Source organism: Paramormyrops kingsleyae, chromosome 3 (assembly GCF_048594095.1).
Source record: "Paramormyrops kingsleyae isolate MSU_618 chromosome 3, PKINGS_0.4, whole genome shotgun sequence".
NCBI lineage: Eukaryota > Metazoa > Chordata > Actinopteri > Osteoglossiformes > Mormyridae > Paramormyrops > Paramormyrops kingsleyae.
The window spans coordinates 22,296,159-22,321,112 of NC_132799.1; the positions used below are offsets into that span (position 1 = coordinate 22,296,159).

Sequence of the window (24,954 nt, forward strand, 5' to 3'; positions counted from 1 at the left end):
TTCCTCACTTCACCTTACGGGAGGGTATGCTGGCCTAGTTTACATACAGTAAGCCTGCTCCACTCTCCAGCATACCCAATGAACATTATAACAGCTAGTACTGTGGCATAATACCACCTATTTGTAATATCAAGTTATTACAGTTACCAGGATGCCTTGTGCTGTGCTTATATAAATGTAAATATAATGTAATGTAATGTGTGGGTCTCTATATTAACATTATAAATAATGACTTTGTGACCATTTAATGTTTTACTGGAGCATGTACACTCACCTAAAGGATTATTAGGATCACCATACTAATACGGTGTTTGACCCCCTTTCGCCTTCAGAACTGCCTTAATTCTACAGTACGTGGCATTGATTCAACAAGGTGCTGAAAGCATTCTTTAGAAATGTTGGCCCATATTGATAGGATAGCATCTTGCAGTTGATGGAGATTTGTGGGATGCACATCCAGGGCACGAAGCTCCCGTTCCACCACATCCCAAAGATGCTCTATTGGGTTGAGATCTGGTGACTGTGGGGGCCATTGTAGTACAGTGAACTCATTGTCACGTTCAAGAAACCAATTTGAAATGATTCGAGCTTTGTGACATGGTGCATTATCCTGCTGGAAGTAGCCATCAGAGGATGGGTACATGGTGGTCATAAAGGGATGGACATGGTCAGAAACAATGCTCAGGTAGGCCGTGGCATTTAAACGATGCCCAATTGGCACTTAGGGGCCTAAAGTGTGCCAAGAAAACATCCCCCACACCATTACACCACCAGTGGTAACAAGGCATGATGGATCCATGTTCTCATTCTGTTTACGCCAAATTCTGACTCTACCATTTGAATGTCTCAACAGAAATCGAGACTCATCAGACCAGGCAACATTTTTCCAGTCTTCAACTGTCCAATTTTGGTGAGCTCGTGCAAATTGTAGCCTCTTTTTCCTATTTGTAGTGGAGATGAGTGGTACCCGGTGGGGTCTTCTGCTGTTGTAGCCCATCCGCCTCAAGGTTGTGCATGTTGTGGCTTCACAAATGCTTTGCTGCATACCTCGGTTGTAACGAGTGGTTATTTCAGTCAAAGTTGCTCTTCTATCAGCTTGAATCAGTCGGCTCATTCTCCTCTGACCTCTAGCATCAACAAGGCATTTTCGCCCACAGGACTGCCGCATACTGGATGTTTTTCCCTTTGCACACCATTCTTTGTAAACCCTAGAAATGGTTGTGCGTGAAAATCCCAGTAACTGAGCAGATTGTGAAATACTCAGACCGGCCTGTCTGGCACCATAACCATGCCACGCTCAAAATTGCTTAAATCACCTTTCTTTCCCATTCTGACATTCAGTTTGGAGTTCAGGAGATTGTCTTGACCAGGACCACACCCCTAAATGCATTGAAGCAACTGCCATGTGATTGGTTGATTAGATAATTGCATTAATGAGAAATTGAACAGGTGTTCCTAATAATCCTTTAGCTGAGTGTATATTTCAATTAGTCCTTCAGTGTGAGTGTTATCTTATCAATTTCCCTGTTTCTACTGCTGCCAATTATCTTTAGTTTGCTAGTAATAAAGTGAAGCTGCTTCCTTTTTAAAAAGAGTATATCTGTCTAAAATGGTTTGCAACCCATGATCGGTTACACTGGTGTCAGAAGTGGAATGCCAGGTCAACATTGAAATTAATTATTTAATTTGGAGACTCTAACAAGCACAGCTTTCAAGATGGCACCGAGGGGAAGTGGCAGCAAACCGAAGGGGAACCCCAGGAACTGAGCACGAAGTGATGTCAAAGTACTCCTGATTGAAATCCCTTTGCACATTTATTCTCCAAACCACTGGATAACCACCATAGCTGTTCAAAATCTCTTACCACTATTTCGTATCCTCTCCTCCAGTACTTCAGTGTGTCTGTGAGGTAGCTTCTTGGTGAAGACTCGTGCAGACCTCAGGAACATGGCCTCCACTGCTGAGCCTTTTAGAAGAGCAATCTGGTCTTCTTGGTCCAGGGTCTGGAAACCTACCAGGGACATGGGAGATTGCAGCACCCATGAAACTCCTCTGAAGAGACATTTATCTTCTAGCTGACATTTACAGCAATCATTAGTCATTAATACAGTGCCAATGCAAAATGCTAATACAAACCTGGGATATTTTTGGTGAATTCGACAAGCACTTGAACATGACTAGTTGCCATCTCTGTCAATAAAATGAAGTTTTCTTCTGTACTGTAGTGCTCTTGAAGCTATATGGTAAAATAAAAGAAATACTTGCCAGATTTGAGATGGAATTGCAAAAAAAATATATATATATTAAACTTAAATTCCAAACAATTTTAGTCTAGTCGTGTAAGTCAAGTAAATGCAAAAATACTAATATTATTGCTGTTAAATGGGGGAAAATGTTGGTTCTTATTGATGATGTTGCTAAAACAAAATAATGGATAGACTTACAAGCTTTTTCGCCATATCCTGGGGTATACGGTGTTTATTATAAGCATGTACTATGTAGTTCAGCAGGGTCTGCTGATCTGGACTAAACTCAACTTTCTCCTGAAACCATGGAAACAACTGAAATTGTCACATGGAAAATGCCAGTGATGCCAGCTTCTTGCCAAATCTCCTTCACAGATGCTTTTGATTAATACAAAATACAGGAAATGAAAATGACTCTTCTTGGAGGTCTACTTTGAATTGGTCAATGATGTTTGCACAATTATTCTGATGATAGCACTGCATTACCCAACTTTACATAACCAATATAAAGGTGAAAATGTAACTGTACAGCAAATTACTTAATTGGACATATTCTGGGAACCAACTGCTTGCACATTTGCTTAGAAATTTGTTTACCTTAGGTATTTTTAAAAATAAACCAAAGAGATGATTATAAATAAAAGTGGAGAGCTGAAGTATAAAGAACCCTTATCACTACTGATAGGTTTTAAAAAAGGAATTGTCCATTAAAACAGGCGATTACCTTTGAAAGCTTTGTGGTGGAGGTGACCTGCTTGGTATCTCCACCACTTCCACCTTTGGTTTGATCCATGCCTGACTCTTCTGAAGAAGCCTTTGTATATTTCTTTAGTCGTTTAGACTTGCACTGGATTTCTGTAAGCAGACCTGTAATCGAGATCCGAGTGTGGACAAAATGTTCATGTCCATTAAAACTGGATTCAATGAATTTATATAACCAACAGAGCAATTCAGAAACTGCACTGTATGTAACATGCTCTGTATTTGAAAGGACAACTGATTATGCCTCAATGCAATCAGTCAAAACTCTTCCTTCTGTATAGTTAAAATCATAGTTAAACTCATAACAATGTTCTGTCATAATGTACAGTAAAGCAGCTGCCTAGCTCCCACTCCAGGTTTCTGCCTTCACTCCAACCCCAAATCAGTGGTGTTCTGCCACCCGCATGTTGGCTATATTTTTGTATTCTTCATTTCTTGTTGTTCAGGGCTAAGTCTTGCTTTCCATCTTTGTTTTTTTATCATTGTTAATAAATTTTGTGAGTACCACGTGCACCTTCCTTGCCTTCATCTGACTGGCATTATCAATGACCTTCAGACAGTAGTGCATTCCAAGAACATCAATATAGTGATTCAGTTTTATACTCCCATCAAAATAACTCTACTTCTGGGTGCTCTATGGCTGATAATCAGGTGGTCATTAAAAAACTCCACAACCTCTATACCAGGGGTGGTGAGTCTGATCCAAGGAGAGGTCATCCCAAAAACCCGCACCCAAAATGGCTCTCCATGGATCAGTTTCGCCACCCCTGCTCTATACCTATAGAAGAGAAAGCAAGAAAGTTATCAGTCTCACAGCCACTATGCTACATCTGTGAAAATCTGCTGGAGATGTTTCCTCTCTGTGTTGTTATCTTATCTATGTCCATGGCCTACAGCCAACCAGCCAACAGGCAGGCACTTAGTCATCCTTCATACCATGGACTGCAGAACTGGAGGGAGGGCCACTCACTGAATGTTGCAATTTGAACCCACCAACTGTATCATGCGTACATTGTGAGGCAAAAAATACATCATAATGTGAGCAGTCTTAAAATATTAAGAGGTAGAGGTTTATACCTGAGTTTTTCTCAAGCAACCAGAGAAATGTACATTACAGTATGCCCCTCCCCCCATCCTAAAGCATTCCAAGGTTTCACACAGATTTCCCTAAAGGTCACACTGTTTCTGTTAGCTTTTGTCATTGTTGTGGCAGATGACAACACATTGATCCCAGCATATTCAACATGTTCAAGGACAGAAACTGAAAGCAACGCATAGAGTATCTTTCAATTTGGAAAAGAATGAAAATAACAAGGTATCACTTCTCTCCTCAGGGTCCATGTAAAACATTTCTCTTTGGAAATAAAGGAAATTGCTACTTTTAAATACCAAATATAACACTCAACTCAAGTTTTAGTTTTGTTTTATCTAGTTTAGTTTTATCTTTTTAGTCCTTTTTTTTAATTCTTGGAAACAATTTACATAAAAACCCATGAAACCAATAATTCAAATATTTAAAAATACAATATAGAAATATAGTTCTAGGAGGCAATTTACGGGGTCCAACACTATGGCCTGAATATACGTTTTGACCACATTCAACATCAAATGTTCCATTACAATGACTGCAAGTGAATGTGTATTAAGCATGGAACTTTGTGTTTGTATGGCTGTATAATATCTACAATACTGTACATGGGCGTATGGACTATGGGCACTACAGCACCACCATAAACCCAGCCTGTGTCTTTTGTCTGGGCTAAGGAGCGAGGAATATTGCACCAGGTCAGGTCGGGTTGGGGAGCATGCAGCACATTGCCGCACCTACCACACAGCGAAACTCCTCGGGATTCCAGCCGGCAATCCCCCAGGCAGATACACGGTCCAGTCCCACCCTCCGGAAATGGCCATCCATCTGCCACAGTCAGGTGCTACGTGAGACTCCCCTTGGCCTGATCCAGTTACTTAGGTCCTCAGCAATGAGGATCCTGCGAGCCGGATCACCCTCAGGGAAATGTGCCACATGGCTGTAGTGCCGTAAATGATGCTCCCTCACAATGCAGGTAATGTGCCTCATTCGGGACTCCTCTAGCAACCGCTCATTTGACACAATTCAAACCAGCAGTACCCAAGGATTCCCCAAAAATACACAGTTCCGAAGGAGTCCAGTCTTCATCTCAGCTCACTGGATAGCGTCCATGTCTCACAGCCATACAGCAAGAAAGAGAGCGCCAGGACTATAAAGACCTGGACCTTTGTCTTTTTGCAAAGATATGGGGAGCGCGACACAGCCCTTTCCAGTGACCTCATGACCCCCATGCTCTTCCAATCCGTTTGCCCAACACCCAGTCCATGGAAGCACTGAACAGAGTAGGAGCAAGAACACACCCCTGGCGAACCCCAGAATCAACTGGGAAGAACACAGAGGTCCTCCATCTACTCTGCACAGCACTCACAGTACCAGTGTACAGACTGACCATGACATCCAGTAATTTAGGGGATCCCGCGAAGTCTCAGAATGTCCCAAAGGGCAACTTGATCAACTGAGCCAAACGCTTTTACAAAAATCGACAAAGGCTGCAAAGAACCTCTGCCAATATTCATGCTTGCACTCGATGAGAATCCTCAATGCAGGGATACGGCCAATGGCAGACTTCTTATGCGTAAAACCAGACTGTTCCGGTCGCTGATAGGCAAGCAAGTGATCATGGATCCTGTTAAGGATGACCCTAACTCCGACTGCTGGGGGAGGTTTGAGTCTGAATGGACATTGTTCCGGATCTCCATTGTGGAAGTGGCCGTACGGAGCTGTGGCTGCAGGGTAGTCGGTGCCAGTCGTGGCGGAAACCCCTGTACCCGATGGTGGACACCAAAGGTATGGGGAGCTGTCAAGCTGAAGAAGGAGGCCTACCAGGAATTATTAGCCCAGGGGTCTCCGGAGGCAGCTGGCGGGTACCAGCAGGCCAGGTGGAATGCGGCTTAGGTGGTTGCGGAAGCAAAAACCTGGGTGTGGGAGGAGTTTGGTGAGGCCATAGAAAGTGACTTTCAGTCGGCCTCAAAAAGGTTCTGGCAAACTGTCCGAAAAATCAGGAGGGGGAAGCAGCTCCTGGTTCCTACTGTTTACAGTGGGGAGGGGGTGCTGTTGAATTCACCTGGGGACATCACCCAAAGGTGGAAGGAATACTTTGAGGACCTCCTCAACCCTGCCTCAGATACATCTACACGCATCGCCTTCGAGACATCAGAGGGCACGGGGCTAGAGGGGCTGGGACAGAGTTGTCAATCACATTTTGAGTAAACTTTGCAGACTGATGTATATGAAAATCCAAAAGACTGGTAGCTACAGAAATACTCAAAACAGCACATGTGGTACCAACAATCATGCCATGGGCAAAATCACTGAGATCACATTTTTTTCCAATCTGGTGTTTGCTGTGAACATTATCTGAAGCCTCTGACCTGAATGTACATGATTTTGTGCATTGTGCTGCTACCAAATAACAGATTAGATAGTTGCATGAATAAGCTGGAATACCAATTTTGGTTCTGAATTAACATGGATGACCGTTTTGTGGCGGCGATGAGGGGAGAGGACCAATTCTGCCAATGTTGCGGAGAGACACACCGGTGTTACTTCTGGCATCATGGTGTGGGGAGCCATATGATATGACTTCATGTCATCTCTGGTAGTGATTCGGGGGACCCTGATGGCACAGCGCTGCATCAGTGACATCCTGTGTCTGCATGACTTACCCCTCCTGAGACAGCACCCTGGTACAGTCTTTCAACAAGACAATGCCCATCCACACATAGCATGTGTGTCTATGGACTGCCTGCGTCATGTTGAGGTCCTCCCATGGCCAGCTAGGTCCCCTGATCTTTCCCCAATCAAAGTGTGGGAGCACTCGGATGTCAACTCAGACCCAGTGCGAATCCACAGGATCTCAAGAGCCAGTTACAACAGCTGTAGGCCAACTTGCCACAGGAGAGGATACAATAATTTTGGGCCAAAATAACAAATTAGGTAACTTAACGTAATTTGTTTATTATAACAAATGATAACCATAACTACAGCTTGGTTAGGTGTAATTGGACATGATTTCTGTGAAGTTCCTTTGAAAGTATCAGAATTTATATTTCAAATAACAACATGAATGAGTGTGGGACTCTCCTAATAAGAGTGTGGGTCAAAGTTTGTCCCTCTATTGTGTATGTATATATTAATATTTGAAATAAATGACCGGGTATTATCTCACTAGAAGAAAGTGAACCAAAGCCGACTCACATTCTGCCAGCATTCCCATCTCTTTACACTTCCGGAGCCGACATTCCTGGCACTTCCTACGCATGTACATGTCCATCTCACAGCGCCCCTCAGTTTTGCATTTATAAATTGCATTCTTCGTAATACTCCTCCTGAAGAAGCCTGTGAGAAACAGGAAGTAAGACAGCATTAGGCCTGAACTGACTGTGCAGTATGCCTTTCATTCGGAGTAAGATGCATTTTGGGATATAGTATGTACTTTATGGCCTGCACTGCTGATTGATGCTTAGTGATATAATGTTATTGCAAAAATAATTAGTTAAAAAGACACATTACCACAAAAGTTATGGAATGTTCTGACCTAAATTCTTGGTCTTTACAGTATTTCAGTTGATTGGGGTCATTCTCACATTGATGTTTATCTGCTTGTGGTAAACTTGGTACAGACACAGAAAATAATAAAAAACAAAGAGGCAATGTTTTACACTGGGCTGATGGAAGCAAAGAGAGTTTTAATGCATATCAGGGCAGATAGGGGAAAACATACAAAGCTCTGACTGGATGTTGTACACTATTTCATGTTTAGGTGAATTTTTCACAAGGTACTTTTTTCATGGTATGGTTGTAAAAAGAGCTAAATCTTCATACATTCGTTCCATTGTTAAAGGAAGCCTTGAGGCAGTGTGTGGTTCAGTGGGCTAAGCCTACTGTATGTGCCTGTAATCACAAGGTCACTGGTTCAAACCCAGCCTCAGCACATCTGTGGATCCTTGAGCAAGGCCCTTAACCCCCAGCTCCCTGGGTGCACCAACAGGTGGATGTTTTTCGTGGGCAACTTACTGTACAAAAGAGCAAGTTGAGGGAGGTGTAAAAGACAATTTCCCCATGGGGATTAATAAAAAGTATCAATTGAGAAAGAATATAGTCAGTCTACATCTGGAAGGTCCCATGTTGGCCTTGTGTGATTTCAGAATCATTACAGTACCTTCATTCGAACCAACCTCATTGAAATTTCTAGCATTCATTCAGGGTAAAGATTCTGCATCATTATAAAACTGGTAAGATACTCAAGAAGTCCAATTTGATTCATATGATAATTGGGGGATTTTTTTATTTCGTACCTTTATTACTTCATAATGATAACAACCTCCAATAAATATAATTACCAGAACCTGGCTGCTCTGCTAATTTCTGCACTTAGCGCACCTCACTGATCGCTACATCAAAAAATCTTTCATTTTGTTTAAGGCCTAAGCTTCTCACTTTCCTATGCAGTTACAGGAACACAATACACAACCACTGTATACCACAGTTATTTTTGTGGAACTTCACATACTGACATGGGGAACAAACTGAAAATGACAAGTGGGAGAGAGTTGATTGTTAACAAACCTGTAGAGGAATATAGATCAGAGGGGGACATGGGGAGGACTTAATGGTAAACATAACCTGACAGAGGAGACAGTGAATTTGGAAGAAGGGGTAAAACAAAGGCATTTGTATATGTTCATTTTCATGCCTTAAATGTCTAGGACATCTGAGAAGGCTGGGGCAGAATCCAAACATGTTGCAGTTTTTATTGTGTGAGAGCACCCTAGTAATTTACATGAAATAAACAGGGACATGTCGAAGCTTAGAGGGGTCATTACACACAGCTCGGCTAGAGAATCAGCCACTTCTCCCTGGCTGAGCTGAGACTGCAGTCCACACTCCAGCAGGGTAGCTGTGCATTAAATTACACCTTGTTTCAATTAAGGATTTCATTTTAGTGAGTACCGTATTTTCCGCACTATAAGGCGCACTAAAAAGCCTTTGATTTTCTTAAAAAATAACAGTGCGCCTTATAATCCAGTGCGCTTTAAAGGTGGATTAATTTCTGTTGTGCATACTGAACTCAAAGCGATTTTAATGTTTTAGTATTGAAAAGTGAGTGTATTGTGTAGTGCTTCACGTGTTATAAATGAACAATTTCAAGAGTTATTATGAATACGCTGACTTTTGATTTAGTGATATAGGACTGTATTATATGTGTTCAATTTTGAGTTATTGTTAATAGGCTGACTTTTGATTTAGCGGTATAAGACACTTGTTTTTTTACGTGTTAAAGAGTAGTGAAGACGCTCATAAACGTTTGAACAATGTTGACAGTCATTGTGAACACGTGATGTAAAATACATTTTGGTTGACTGGCTTATCTGACTGTTTTGTTTTGCTTAAAGCGCCTTAAAGTCCGGTGCGCCTTGTATGTGGAAAAAGTTTGAAAATAGACCACTGATTGACGGTGCGCCTTATAATGCAGTGCGCGTTATAGTGCGGAAAATACGGTATTAGCAGCAAATTTGCGACAGATTAACTGTGTGGAGGTTGTGACATTCAGGGATGAAAAAAGGGCTGAGATGGAAATTATTTCAAAGAGTATTTAAAATATAGGAATCATAGGGAGAATAAGCAAACTCTGAACAGGAGTGGGATTCAAACCCTGACCTTGGACGCTAGTGATGCGCGGGTCGACCCGTGACCCGCGGGTGCGGGCAGTTTTCGGGCAGACATTTTTAAAATATCGTGGGCCGGTCAAACCCACTAAACATTGGATGTCGGATAGACATGCAGATCATGTCTATATTGGGTCCGTCAGTCCATGACTAATTCTGGACATCTATACAACGTCCAAACTAGGTCCACAATTTGAACGTCCATGCATGACCCAACTTGTACGTCAATATGACATTCAACATTTGAACGTAATTTTTTTGGACGTCATGTGGACGACTATGACAGGTGCAGGAAATATAGTTTTATTTACAAATACTGAATCAACGTTGTTGTTATCAACATAATAAATGTGAATACAGATTATTTATAAACAAACATGATTTATTATGTTTTAGCCTATTGATTTATTCAGTACGGGGTTTTTTTGTTCCAGTTTTTTTTTAACTGGTTTATTTATTTCAATTAATCAACTTATTTGTTTATGCATATATGTATTTATCCATATATCTGATTATTATTTATTAGGGAATGCAATTTGTGGGAAATTAGAGTTCCGAAAATAATTTCATGATAGCCGATATCCACCCTAAAAAGTGACGCCATGACAGTCAAGGACCAACCAAAGGATTCAAACAGTCAACGCCACTCTGATTGGCTGAAACAACAAGCCAGACATTTTGGCGCGATTCAAGGCAATGCTAACGGCCGCACACTACCTACTGTAAATCAATCCCTAAGGTGAGTCCACACATCGTTTTATTGTAAACTGAAGGTAAGTTTGGTGAGCCTATATAGTAAATTCTATGTCCATTTGTAGGTATAGTGTTAGCTACTGTAGTTTAGCGTTATTATCTTAAATTCCCAAAGCTGCTGTGGTTACAGAAGTTAACATGTCTTAACGGCACAGATTTTTTTGTTTTGCTTTAGCTTGCTGCTACTGTATGTACACTTTTGGTTCAGTTTCAATGGTATTTTGACTGTACACGAGAGAGCATGCCGTTTAATGTAAATGTAAACTGTTTGTAGCTTGCAAATTGTGAATTCGTATGGCTATTAGGCCATGGCAATGAAGGTTATAGATTTGCGTCCACCGCCTGCATGTCTTGACAGCCGTGGCTAAAAATTTTCATTATTGGCAAAAAATGTCATTATTTCCACAAAAAAATCAAACTGTTACACAAAATGTCTTTCCCATTAAAAATGACGCTGTATGAGGCTTTTCACGACATGTCTACTCTTGTCGCTGATTTAGGCTTAATGCAGTGGATGGATTAATAAATTAGCTTAATTGCGATGGATGCAGTGCCCTAGGGCTTAAGTGCCAATGTTTATTCAAGAGACCAAATAAATAATAATTTAATTGAATATCTGTGGTTCATAGTTCTTTATTTTTTTCTATTTTACATAGGATTTTATGATACCAGTACACAAGGGCGCAAAACTCGAGGTAAAATCTAAATTCTAAGTAAAATAATGAAAACTCTAAAATAATGAATAATGGAAAAAAAGCCGCATCACTTTTTTGGATTGCCTGGACGCAAATCTATAACTTTCATTCTCACGGCCTTAGGGTTGACAACAGGATAGGTCGAAAGCTAGCTAGCAGCATGACAAGGAGTTCTGGCTCGTGGTTAACCAGCTAGCATCCGTAGACGATGTTCACGGAGGATGCAAGGTTGAATGATGTTACCCTCAGTGACTTATCATTCATTAAATGAACATAAGTTTTATTGTAAACCATGAGAGGTTTTTTTGTCTCTAATCACACCCCACTGATGACACATGAAGGTTGCACGTTGTTAGCTCGTTTTGGATGTTCTAGGAGCTTTTTCCAGCGCATTCACTATGAATACTGTCAGAAAATATGAAAAAAGTGTACATTATGTCAGGACTCAGGGCACAAGCTTTTCCCAAAGGCAGCAACTCTTAGTTTATTCTTGTCGATTTTTTACTGTGCCACTGAAGGTCAGGTTACATTGAGATTAATTCTACAGGGTATCCGCGCAGGAGTAAAGGGTAGTAAATGAAATCAGACAAAATTAAGGCCCTTGAAAGGTATTAAAAGGTAGTAAATGGAATTTGACTTGGTAGTAAATTTTTCATCTTCCACCTTAATGAGTTTTCCATTAATCTACATGTTTTAACTTCATCTAATTAAAAAAATATATAATATACGTGCTAACAGGACCTGAGTCAGAATTAATAGCCTATCAGAATGACACTGAAGCAATTTCTCCGCCAGGGTGATCTAACGTGTTGATATTAGGAGAGCCTCTTAAACTAGCTAATAGCCACTTGCCGGTGAAATGAGGAAATGTAAGTTTTCTAAAAGTTGGCTTGATAACCCGTCATTTAAAGACTGGCTTAAGCCGGTCATGGGGAATGACCGGAAAGCATTCTGCAGTATATGCAAATAAACTCTAAATCAAACCTGGAACGGCGTTACTGCGATCAAATCTCATTGAGAATCCGCCAGTCATCAGCAGCGGATTCGCGTGCGGGGGGAGCAGTTCCCTATTTCGTTGTATGGTGATGCTACACAGACCAGGGCAAATGCAAACATAAGGTCAGCTACGAGCACAAACATTGCCATCACACCACCTCAGCAGCAAACTAGTGCGACTAGCACCACAGTGGCTGCAGCAGACAGCAGACCTTACTATCACCGACATCGGCTCAGAGCTAAAGTTCTCTGGTGCCTGAACACCGCAGCTACCATCATTCATACAATTCGAATGAGGGTATTGGGGAACTATTCAGAAGCATGTTCACTGACTCTGATACAGCTAAAAGTTTTGCATGTGGCAAGGATAAGACTGCATACATGATTCGGTTCGGCATTGCGCCACATTTTAAGAAATTACTTATAAACAATACAGGTATTGTATATACAGGTAAAATTGTTAAACTTTTCTCTTAAGATTTATTTTGGGACATGTTCAAACTTTTATCTCACGTTGCATCAACCAATAAATACCAATGGTTACCACCCATTACCATTCCATGGACTCTTTGGAGTTTTTTAATCCAAATTATTGTTACAAGTTACCTCGTGATGAAATAATTCACTACTTTAGTCTGTGTGTATGAGAATGTGTGTCTGTCTTAGTATGTGTCACATGACACACTTATAAAATTGTATTAATGTTTATGGCTGTTGTCAAGTGTCATTTGTTTTAAGAAGTGTCAAGTTGACTTTATTGGGTGGGGTTAAGGGTTATGGTTAGGATAACCCAAGGACTAGAGTTAAGGAAAGGACAAACAAAACTCAACTTGACACTACAATAAAACAAATAATATTTGATGACAATCAGGCCGCTGCCCGATTGGTGGTAGTAAAAAATATTGTAGAGGTAGAAAAAAGGTAGTAAATTCAACTCTAGGATTCCTGCATAAACCCTGTTCTAGGTGGTGCAAGCCTATCCCACATGGCAGAGGATATGTTTTTGTTGAACAATACATACGAGCATATGACAGCATCTACAAACTCATAGCGAGTAATGTGCTTGTAGGCTCTAGGCCAGAGGATACTCTTTTTGGTGGGCCACATACATGATGTACATTATTTTGTATGTCTTACAACTATAATCCATAGTTCAATGTCGCTTGTTCAAGAGAACATATCTGCTCTTTATGGCAAACACCGTTGTGCGATGGAGTATTGGGTATGGTAAAGCTGGGTTTTTCTAAACCAGTTTTGTCTTTATCAGGCGGTGTGTACTCTACATTTTGGACGTTGAGTGAGGTGTCCTTCCCTTTTAGGAGCTAAACCACCTAAACAAGGTACATGTTGTGATCTCATCCTCTTTCCCCCTTTTACAAGCCCAAGTCAAATAAACATTAAAGCTAAACTAATTTGGATTAACGCCTGTGTTTACAGATGACTCAGTGGCAAAAACGCCAAAGAGAACTGGATCAACTGCTATGTCTTTCTGACAGTGATGAACAAGAGGGCACTGAAAATAATGACAGTGCGCCTCGATCTCTGAGTAGTTATAGCAGTGACAATGTGCCTGGGACCCCAGATAATTTAGTGAATGACAGTGCTGTTGGGACAGATGGTTTTAACTTTGGCACTGATGTGGAATATTGGTCTACTGACTCAGAACAAGAACCAAATGAAGCTGAAGTGACCAGCTTTGAGGACGAACTGAGACAGTGGGCTTTAGAGCACAAATTGACACACAGAGCGCTTAATGGTTTATTGTCCATATTAAGAAAACAAGGACACTTATTGCCTGTGGATTGCCGGACACTCCTTGCTACACCACAGCATAACACAATGGAGGCTAAATGTGGTGGGCACTACAAGTACTACGGATTAGAAAAGGGTATCTGTCGTTATTTAAGTCAGATGGAGAGTAATGATGTGCACCTCAGTGTAAACATTGACGGCATCCCACTTTTCAAAAGTAGTGGTGTCCAGTTCTGGCCAATACTGGTGAAGTGTGGCCATTTTGATCCATTCATTGTAGCCATTTTTAGTGGACAAAGTAAGCCCATTCCTCTTGAGGAGTACTTAAAAGACTTTGTGACTGAATACAAACATCTCAAAGACAATGGTATAGTTTATAAATGCCAGACTTACACTGTCAATATTGATGCTCTGATCTGTGACGCACCAGCAAGGGCATATCTGAAATGTATTAAAGGTCATACTGCATATTATCAGTTGAAAGATGTTCAATCAGAGGTGATCGTGTTGAGGGAAGAATAATTTTCAGTGAACAGGAATGCACTTCTCGAACAGATGGGGGTTTCTTCAGAGTGGAGTACAGTAAGCAGCAAACTGGTATCAGCCCCTTCATTGCTGCAGGAATTCCTTGTGTTAGCTCATTTGTCATAGATTATATGCATATCGTCTGCTTGGGAGTAGTTAAGCGCTTGTTAATTTACTTGACTCGTGGCCCAAAAGTCTGTCGTTTATCTGTGAGGCAAAAGGATGCAATTTCTCAAAAACTAATTGCACTAAGAGGGAAGATGCAAAGTGAATTTGCTCGACAACCGCAGGGTTTACATGAAATTGATAGGTGGAAAGCCACTGAACTACGGCAGTTTTTGCTATACACAGGGCCTGTGATATTGAAAACTGTGTTGTCCCCTGAAAGACACAAACATTTCTTGTCCTTGACTGTATCCATATCGATAATGCTGGAGTCAGATGAGCGGATTCAAGCGAATCTCCAATATGCTCACGAACTAATCAAACATTTTGTCATGTGCTGTGCAGACCTGTACGGCAAGACCTTTCCTGTATACAATGTACATGGACTAATTCATCATGAGGATGGCAGCCACTTCAACTGTTCCTTAAACGACATTTCCTGTTTCCCATTTGAAAACTATCTGCAACAAATAAAGAAACATGTGAAGAGTGGGAGAAGTCCCATGGGACTTTTTTAAAAGCACATTATTGCAAGTGCAAAAGGATTTCATACCTGTTTCCAGCAAGAATAAATTTAGGAAATTGCAACCTAGGTGGTTTACTAGGGAAATAAAGTATAAAGTAAGGAGGAAAAGGGCTTTGTTCCAGAAATGGAAAATAACTGAGGATGACAGAATAAAGCAAGAGTATCTAAATCTACAGGCTGAGTTAAAAAATGACATTAGACGAGTTAAAAGGAATATCGAAAGGAAGATCGAATTGGAGGCTAAGGATGACGTTAAAAGTTTCTTCCAGTATTTTAACTCTAAAAGAGCTCTAAAAGCTGAAATTACTAATCTGCAGGATAGTAAGGGTCTTATAATTGAAAACGACATTGATATAGTAAATGAGTTCAATGATAGTTTTGCACGGGTATTCACTGTTGAGGACACTAGTAACTTACCAATTCTTATTACTAGTCTGGCATCGTCTATAACTAAAATATATATAATTGAAGCTGATGTTTTGCAAAGCCTAGCTAAGCTCAAAATAAATAAATCACAGGGCCCTGATGGCATCTTACCTATAGTGTTAAAAGAGATGAGGGATATTATTTGCCGACCATTAACTTTACTGTTTCAAAGATCCTTATCTGAAGGTGTGGTACCTTCTGATTAGAAGCATGCCAACATAACACCCATTTTCAAAAAAGGGGATAGAAGTAATTTGTCAAACTATAGGCCAATCAGTCTAACTTGTATAACTGCTAAAGTTATGGAGGCTATAATCAAAGAGAAAATGGTAGATTACCTGGACTCAAATAACATTTTGAGGGATAGCCAGCATGGATTTAGGAGAGGTAGATCCTGTTTAACAAATCTGTTGGAGTTTTTTGAGGAAGCTACTCAGGAAGTTGATGATAAGAAGGCCTATGATGTCATCTACTAAGATTTCCAAAAGGCTTTTGATGTTGTCCCCCACAAGAGGCTCTTACTTAAACTCAAAGCGACAGGTATTTTAGGAACTGTAGCGACCTGGATTGATAACTGGTTAACAGATAGGAAGCAGTGAGTAGTTATAAGAGGCACAATGTCACAGTGGGTCTGCGGTCATAGTGGGGTACCGCAGGGTTCAATTTTAGGACCACTATTGTTCCTAATTTACATAAATGACATAGACATCAATATATACAGTAAACTGGTGAAATTTACAGATGACACCAAGGTGGGTGGTGTAGCAGATACTGAACTAGCGGCTCAGCAGCTACAGCGGGATCTTAATTTAATTAGTGACTGGGCCGATACCTGGCAGATGAAATTTAACATAGACAAATGTAAGGTACTCCATGTAGGGAGCAGAAATATAAAGTACAGGTATTTTATGGGACCTACTGAAATAAAGGTAGCTTAAGTCAAGGGAGGTAATGCTAAGATTATACAATTCCTTGGTGAGACCTCACCTAGAATATTGTGTGCAGGTTTGGTTAAAAAGGACATTGCAGCCTTAGAAAAGGTGCAGCGTAGGGCCACAAGAATGATTCCTGGTCTTAGAGGAATGTCATACGAGGAAAGGTTAGTTGAGCTAAATCTGTTCAGCCTCAAGCAAAGTAGACTGAGGGGGGACTGGATGACATTCTCTTAATCAAATTAAAAATGTCTTCAGGCAAGTTTTGCTTGGATGAATAACAAATTCAATGTATTTCAAAGTCAAAATATTCTTGAATTTTTTTTCTTTGTTTTGTTTGTTTGTTTTAAGCTGAATTGTCTAACTTCTAGATAAACGTTGTGAATGTGACACCTACAACCTGACCAGTCAGGCAGAGGAGGAGGACAATGAGGAGGTGATTAGATCGACGAGGAAACGCACTAAAAAAGGAATTCCGTAGGGTTTTGTTACAAATGGTGTGTTTGTCATCGTCAAATATTTTATAAACATCAATGTCTAAAATTATCGTGAACCGATTTTATATTTCAAATGTCAAATGTATAAATGTTTTTTTGAAGAATTAATGGATGAGGATGGGTTTTCTCTACTAAGTTTATAATTCCAGTCTCAAAATAAATCAAATTCTTTAAGATTATGATATTTTTTTTGAAGCTGGATATGCTTATTTTTTACTGTATTACCTCTGTATAGGCGTCAAGCTACCCACCTTCTCTACTGCACCAAAGAAGCTGCAGCACATTGACAGCAACATGTTACACAATACTTGTGAGTACTGGTGACAACTTAAGAAGTATGGTAATGTGTTGTGTACAACATGAGTCACAGGCTGATTGATGTGTTTCAGCCTCTGAAAATGAAGCCATGTCTGTCCAAGCTGAGCATGTGGACAATCTCCAAGGTGGTGAAATGTCCACTCCTTTAATTCTCCCCTTGCACCAACCATCCCACTACACAAAGTCATAGTTTGTTCAAGACAGGTAGTTTCTCACTGGTTGTGAAATAAGCATAGTAATGACTCAAGTGTTTAATTATTTCAGTATATATGCCACATGACAGGAAATGTCCAGTGAGTATTCACTCTATCCATTGCACCAACAAGGTCAAAAGTCTATTCTAGACAAAGTGTTAGTCACTGCTTTTGAATCAAGTTTGGTAATGATCTCTTTTACACACAAGACAATAGTTACAGGCTCAATCAAATGTTTCAGACTTGTCTGTCTTAAGGCCCTTCCACATAGGACGCAGTACGCACATCGCTGCGCTCTGAAACCCATTCATTTCTATTGCTTGTACCGCGTAATAACGGTTTCCGGCTGCGCCAAGCAAAGTGTTGTGGAAATGACACACTCTTCATTAGTCGGGATAGTTGCAATTTGTTCTTCTTTATGAATGAGTGATACATTTTTCTATTAAACATTTGAACATAATACAACACACTCTCGTAGAGGATACAAAGTCAGAGAGATGTATGTTTTGAAATGACAAGGAGCAGGAGCATCTAGTACACGTAGAGCGGCTACAAAAAAAAAAGATGTACAAGCAGAGTGCAGCGGCCAGCGCAACACAAATTTTGGGTCCTTCGCTAGCTAGCGGTCAGCGCAGCGCATGCCGTCCTACTGTATGTGAAAGGGCCTTTAGAGTAGCAGAGTGTGCCAGTGCTTACCGTTTTGTTTAATTTCAACAATTGTACATCTGAATATTCTTTGTTTTTTCTTATCTCCAGATGCAAGCACATCACCTCAGCACAGAGACCTATCAACACTCAGTGAGTATTCATCGCATCACACTTTAAACAGTCACTTTTGTATTTTATCAGGCCTTATGAAATGTAAGAACATTCTTTTTGTTTTTCAGGATCTCAACATGCAACAAGAGGTTGTGTGAGAGATGACTATCGCTCCAGGTAAAGAAGGACAAGGCACAGCATCATTCGTGGCTGGATTCTACTGGTTGGTCTCTAGCCCTTATTTTTGGCCAACCAGCAGGGGTTAGACTGTTCCAGTGTTAAAATGGCATGTTGTCAGTCATAAAGGTATGGCCAAGTGATTAAATTTAAATGATACTAGGTCCAGCAGGGAATCCAGCATCAGGTCCAGACACAGTAATATCTCCAGAAACAGGTCCAGGTCCAAATCCAAGTCCTGGCACAGTGATGGTTCCAGCCACACCATCAGGTCCAGACATGACCTGATGGGTTACGGCACAGAGAAGGTTTGAGGCACACAGTCATATCACTGCAGTATTACTTTGTATAACCGTATGTGACAAATATCTTGTATCTTGTACAGTCAGGGCTGGACATGACAGGTCATGCCACAGTGATGCCTATGGATGTGATGACCGATTCAGTAATGATGTCTCCGGGCCCCTGGCCAGATCCAGACATGACGAAAGACCACAGTGCAGTGATCTCAGCAGCCCCCCATATGACAGACCTTCGCATGGTGAGTTGTCGGCTGCGTTCACACTACAGTCAAACAGGATTATTTTGCTATTCAGGTGATAATCAATATTACCCTGGCTGCAAAGCACTTTTCAATTCATTGTACAGATGTATCTCTAATCATTACAGTATTGCAGATTTATTATTTCTCTTCTAATAAATCTGTTGAAAGTCTTATCATTTGGTAACTTCTAAAACAGATTTTCTGTGGTGCAGATGCAGTGACTGAGAGTGGGAGATGGACCTTCCCATTACCTTGGGATGGTAAGTATTGATCTATTAGCAGTGTTAGATGGTGAACTGACTGCCCCGGTCTGAAACAAGAAACTTGGGCGTTCCCCACCTGGTAAAAACCTCCTTCACCAAAACGTCGGCGATTTTAGGCGCCGTGCTGGTCCTGAGGGGAAACAGCTCCACCCACTTTGTGAAGTAGTCCACCACTACTAAGAGAATGGGCCCATCAAATCTACGCCTAACATCTCGCCAGGCTCTGTGATAGGTGTAGATTGTAAGAGTCCTGCAGGAGGCTTGTTGGAAGGTTTATACCTTTGGCAGGTGTGGCAGTTTCGGACATACGTCCAAGTGTCTTGACGGACAGTGGGCCACCAGGCCACTTCTAAAATCCTCAGCAAAGTCTTCAGACGACCAAGATGGCCCCCTAAGGGATTATCATGGTAGTGGTGTTGGACTGGGAGACGCAGTACCTCTGGGACCACCAGTTGGTAATTAAAACCTTGATCCCCCTTCAGCAAGCGTCGGTAGATGATCCCATTTTGATCCACAAAGGCAATCCTGGATGGATCTCTCAGCTCCCCTAGCGGCCTTACTTCCTTCCGGACCTCCTGGATCCAGGGGTCAGTTAGTTGGGCTGCCCCTATCTCAGGTAGGGACATGGGTAGTTCCATCCGTGGTTTCCGTAACGACGACATAAGCGAGACCGATGCCCCTACAGGAAATACTCTGGACAAGGTGTCAGGCACAATGTTTAAACATCCCTTTCTGTAGGTGATTTGGAACTCAAAGGGTTGTAACCGGAGGGTTCAGCGAGTTAGCCTAGAGGAGTTCTTCGGGTTATTAAAAGCCCAAGTAAGAGCGGCATGGTCTGTAACGACCTCAAACGACACTCCCTCCAAAAAATGGCGCCAGCGCTCGACTGCCCACACTACTGTGAGGCACTCTTTCTCTGAGACAGAGTAATTCCTCTCGGCTCCGGTTAAAAGTCTTGAAGCAAATGTGAGGGGTACTTCACGCTCCCCTTGGTCCTGGGTTAAAACCGCCCCCAACCCCTTTTCACTCGCATCGGTGTGGAGTCGGAAAGGCTTGGCTGTGTCTGGATGGCCTAGGACAGGAGGATGTACCATCGAATTCTTCAGGTCTTGGAAGCTGTTGTGGCAAATGTCATCCCATGCCCAAACTGCTCCCTTCTTCAGCAGTCCATACAGCGGCGCTGCCCGGTCAGCAAAATGGGGAACAAGCTTGTGGTACCACCCCACTAGCCCCAGAAACCTCTGCAACTCTTTCAGGTTCTTGGGGATGGGGTACTCTAGAATGGCCTTTGTCTTTTCTGGGTCAGCAGTAACCCCCTGACCTGAAACTATGTGCCCTAAAAACCTTAAGGAAGATTTGAAGAAGACACACTTCTTCAGGTTGAGAGTGAGGCTGGCCTCTTCAAGCCTTTGGAATACTTTCCGAAGGTCAAGTTGATGTTGGGTAGAGTCTGGGGAGTATATAATCACGTCATCAATGTAGACAAAACAACAATGGCCCCTCAGATCCGCTAGAACCCTCTCCATAAGCCGTTGGAAGGTGGCTGCAGCGTTCTTCAAGCCAAAGGGTAAAACACGAAACTGAAATAATCTCTGAGGGGTAGTGAAGGCGGTCAATTCCTTCTGGCCGGGCTCCATTGCGATCTGCCAATATCCTGACTGCAAATCCAGGGTGGTAAAAACACTAGACCCCTTAAAAGACTAAAATCTCATGGATCAGCGGCATGGGATAGGCATCAAACACAGTCCTGCTATTTAGCTGGCGGAAGTCCACACAAAATCTCATGGACCCATCTGGTTTAGGAACTAAGACCACAGGTGCAGCCCACGCCGATGTACAAGGCGAAACCCTATAAGGGCTGCTGTGTACCGGTCTACTGTCAGTTAGGGTGAGGGAGTGGCGGCAAAGAGAGGTATAGCCTAGGACTGCTGACTTCAGGGAAGGGAACTCTCCTAACAACTGGCTCACCCTGGGGAACTCCTGTATCCCCTTAGGCAGTTCCTGGCATGATGGAGAGGGGCACGAAGCTCTCACTAAAGGCCTGCTTACCACTGAGGAGGGAAGGCCTAGATCTACAGCACGACCACTCCGCAAACCTTCCAGGAGCTCCACAGGAACATAAAGGGTGACTGGCTCAGTGTTCTCCCCAAAACCCCCCTTCCCTATGATCCTATTCAGGAAGGCTAGGGGCTGGTGATATGGGGGTAAACTGTAGCGACCCCGAGCCCAGTCCAGTCGGATACGACTCTTAGCCATAAAATACAATCCTAAAAGCATAGGCCACACCAAATCTTCATCTGCTAATACATAAAACGAAATACTGAGTGACTGAGCTGCCACCTTGAGGTGTAGCAGAATGCAGCCGAGGGCAGGTTTTTGCGCCCCATCCGCCAGGGCAAACTGCTGGGAAGGTGCTTGAGTAAGTCTCCCTGAGGGTGGCCGTAAAACCTTATAGGTTGAATAACTGATAAGAGAGAAGGTGGAGCCAGTATCCAAAAGGGCTGGACCTTTCCTTTTCCCCACCACGACTTCAATAGCCATAAGGGCTGGAGGCGCTATGTGCAATACCGGGTCGGGCGGAGAGTTCTTGGCCTCAGACCCCATAGCCCCCCTTTTCTTAGGGCCGGGTCGTGCCTCTTTGCTCCCTTGAACCCGGGACCAATAGTCCCGTTGACTGGCGCGGTATTTTTCTATGAGAGTCCCTACCCTTACGATATCAGCTACCGTCTCCACTGCCCCTCGCATGACTACAGTCACTTGGGGATTGGCATGATCCAGAGTCTTCTGTACCACCTCCTCCTCAGTCACCTCGGGCTTCCACTTTAGGCAGAGAGCACGATAGTCATAGGCGAAGTCCCTGATACTTTCTTGGGGTTGGGGTCCTTGAACCCTGGCTCGCAACTGTTCTTCCAACTCTGCCTGGAAACCCGAAGATAAAAAAGCACTCAAAAAAGCAGCCTTGAATTCATGCCATGTCTTTATGGCAGACCTTTCAGCCTTCCACCAATTGCGGGCAGAACCCTGCAGGACTGTATACAACAGGGCCAGCACCTCCGAATCAGACAGGTTATGGAGAGATAAAAACTCCTCGCATGCCACAATAAAAGCGAGGGCGTCCCCCTTGCCTGGGTTGTACTCAGGGAACTGGGGCTTAATAGGAAGGTATGTGCTGCGGGGGTTGATAGTAGAAAGGCCCTCAGCCTGAAAGCTATCTCGGTTTCCCAAGAACCGACTGGGGGTACTGGTGAGACGGACACGGCTTAACTCCTTCTTCCACTGCTCATCCCTCCTTTTCAGACACTCCACTACAGCCTTTTCTAAGGTAGCTAGTTGTTGTTCCACACGCTCTTCATTCGCCTTCATCCGGTCTATAAGGAACTCCCTTAAGGATATCTCCCTCTCTATAGCTTGTTGTTGTGCTTCACGCAGCTCCACAAGATCCTGCTCCAAATCAGCAATCCTACTGTTAGCCATTTCCAAGGCCTGTTGCATCCCTCCTAATTGTTCCTCCTCTTCTTCACCCTCTCCCTCCTTCACCTCCGAGATATACATACTACCAAGAAGGTCGGTTACCTGAGTAACCTCTCCTAGGGAAACAGTGCGAACAGTAACAGTAGGAGGCACCGCAGTAAGAGACGCCTCAGCCTCAGCGCCATTCTGTTTACCCTGTACACTCGTATCAGCCATGGTACCTTCACCGCGGCAACCCTAATACATTTAAATCGTTTTATCGTTTACCAAACACAAACGCATATCGCACGGACTACACAAACACAGAGACACAAATACAATAACAGCGCAAATACAAAAACAATACAGCGCAATCGACAACACGCATTAAAATGAAAACAATGAAGTGAATAAACCAATACAAAATATAAAGAAACGGTAAATTAAGACAATAACCAACACACGCGGTATAACATATTTCACAAACACTAGATTACGTGGGAACAATACATACACTCCTGAAAAGTCTCCCCATACGGGCCACCACTCTGTAGCGGTCGCGGCGTTCACTGAACAATTTCAGTAACACATTTAAAATCGAGCAGACACCTTCGCCTCCACAATACACGGGACAAAACTTTCCGTACCCCAATAAGTGTTTAATATACACGCGTGTTCCCTAACTACATAAAAGGTGACACAAACAAACACACAGTCCGAGCAATGAATGTACATATATTGAGTCCAACAGTACTGATCAATCTTTTACCAATCATAAGGAACGTATAATTTTAATATTGGGATTAATTTTCTTAATAATTGAACACTATTTGCACATTGGCGAAAGTTGTCCACCATCTGTGTTTATTAGGTAAGCAGACTGGCATTATTGTACCGAAAATTGTAGTAGGCTATTACTGTCCTGCCGTATGGGGACGCGGAGCGGAGACAGAGGAGCTGAGGCCAGGAAATCGGGGAACACGGGGTTTAATAAAAAGGGCAGGCAAGAAAACACGCAGTGATATTACAATGACCGGATAGGGCTGGACAATAATTCGATATCAATATATATCGCGATATCATTTTTTTCAATAACGGTGATATGATTTTTAAACACATTTCCGATATTTCGATATACATATGTACTGTATCATATAATATACAGTATATGAATAATCAGCCTGTTTTAGTTTAATTGGAAATATATTATTGTTAATAAGCTGAGTCTGAGAGTTTTATTCATTTGATAGTTTATTTCACATTTCTTGTTTGTAAAGGCTAAATACAAATAAAAAATGAACCTTATTTTTTTTTGTACTGTTTTTATTTAAAAAAAAAATTATATAATTTTAATAGGAGGAGCCTGGAGGTATTATAGACTTTGCAAATTCAGTTTGCAGACATCCATTGTGTGTGTCCTCGGCAGTTTTTTCCTGAGGCTTTTTAATATTGTCCATATCGATATCGGAATTATATCGTATCGACCAAAATTAAGAAATATACCGTGATATAAATTTTTGCCATATCCTCCAGTCCTATGACCGGACTGGGGAAACAAACTGAAACGCAGACTAAATACAGAGGACTAATGACAACAACCAGAAACAGCTGATCACACGGGGATTCCACACAGGGTTAACGAGGGGGCGTGGCACACAGAAGGAGCGGACGATCGGGGCAGGACAATTACTATCTGAAACTGCATGATCATCAAATCAAAGCAAACTTGTGGATTTTTGAAAATTTTCTTGTGGTACTGGAAAAGTTTTGGAAAAGTCATGGAAATTTATTCTGCCAGAACTAGGGGATCCCTGTTCAATGCGAATCTAGCACAAATCTATGTCATCTATGGGTTACAGTGTCACAAATGACACTTCATTGGTAGGTTCCACGGCAATACAGGCTCACTGGTGTTTTTTTTTTCCTCGGGTCGGGTCGGGTTTTGGGTCATTATTCACGCATATTTTTGCGGGTGCTCCGGTTTCCCCCCACAGTCCAAAGACATGCTGAGGCTAATTGGCGTTGCTAAATTGCCCTTAGGTGTGCATGTGTGAGTGAATGGTGTGTGAGTGTGCCCTGTGATGGGCTGGCCCCCCGTCCAGGGTTGTTCTCTGCTTCATGCCCATTGCTTCCAGGATAGGCTCCGGACCCCCCTGCGACCCAGTAGGATAAGCGGGTTGGACAATGGATGGATGGATGGATTGATGGATTTTTGTGG

The 24,954-nt window shown here is 42.2% G+C and overlaps 1 protein-coding gene across 3 annotated transcripts in view; it reads right to left on the reverse strand.

Annotated features, from left to right (window-relative positions):
• The window catches only part of nr1h4 (nuclear receptor subfamily 1, group H, member 4), a 40,939-nt gene that overhangs the window by 14,171 nt on the left and 1,814 nt on the right, over positions 1 to 24,954 (reverse strand). For all 3 annotated transcript variants that reach the window (XM_023845135.1, XM_023845132.1, XM_023845133.2), the window contains 5 exons: positions 7,294 to 7,434; positions 2,971 to 3,113; positions 2,445 to 2,543; positions 2,137 to 2,236; positions 1,865 to 2,011 (listed from right to left, as the gene is read on the reverse strand). In XM_023845135.1, coding sequence (XP_023700903.1) covers positions 1,865 to 2,011; positions 2,137 to 2,236; positions 2,445 to 2,543; positions 2,971 to 3,113; positions 7,294 to 7,434 — 630 coding nt within the window. The remainder of the gene's footprint in view (positions 1 to 1,864; positions 2,012 to 2,136; positions 2,237 to 2,444; positions 2,544 to 2,970; positions 3,114 to 7,293; positions 7,435 to 24,954) is intronic.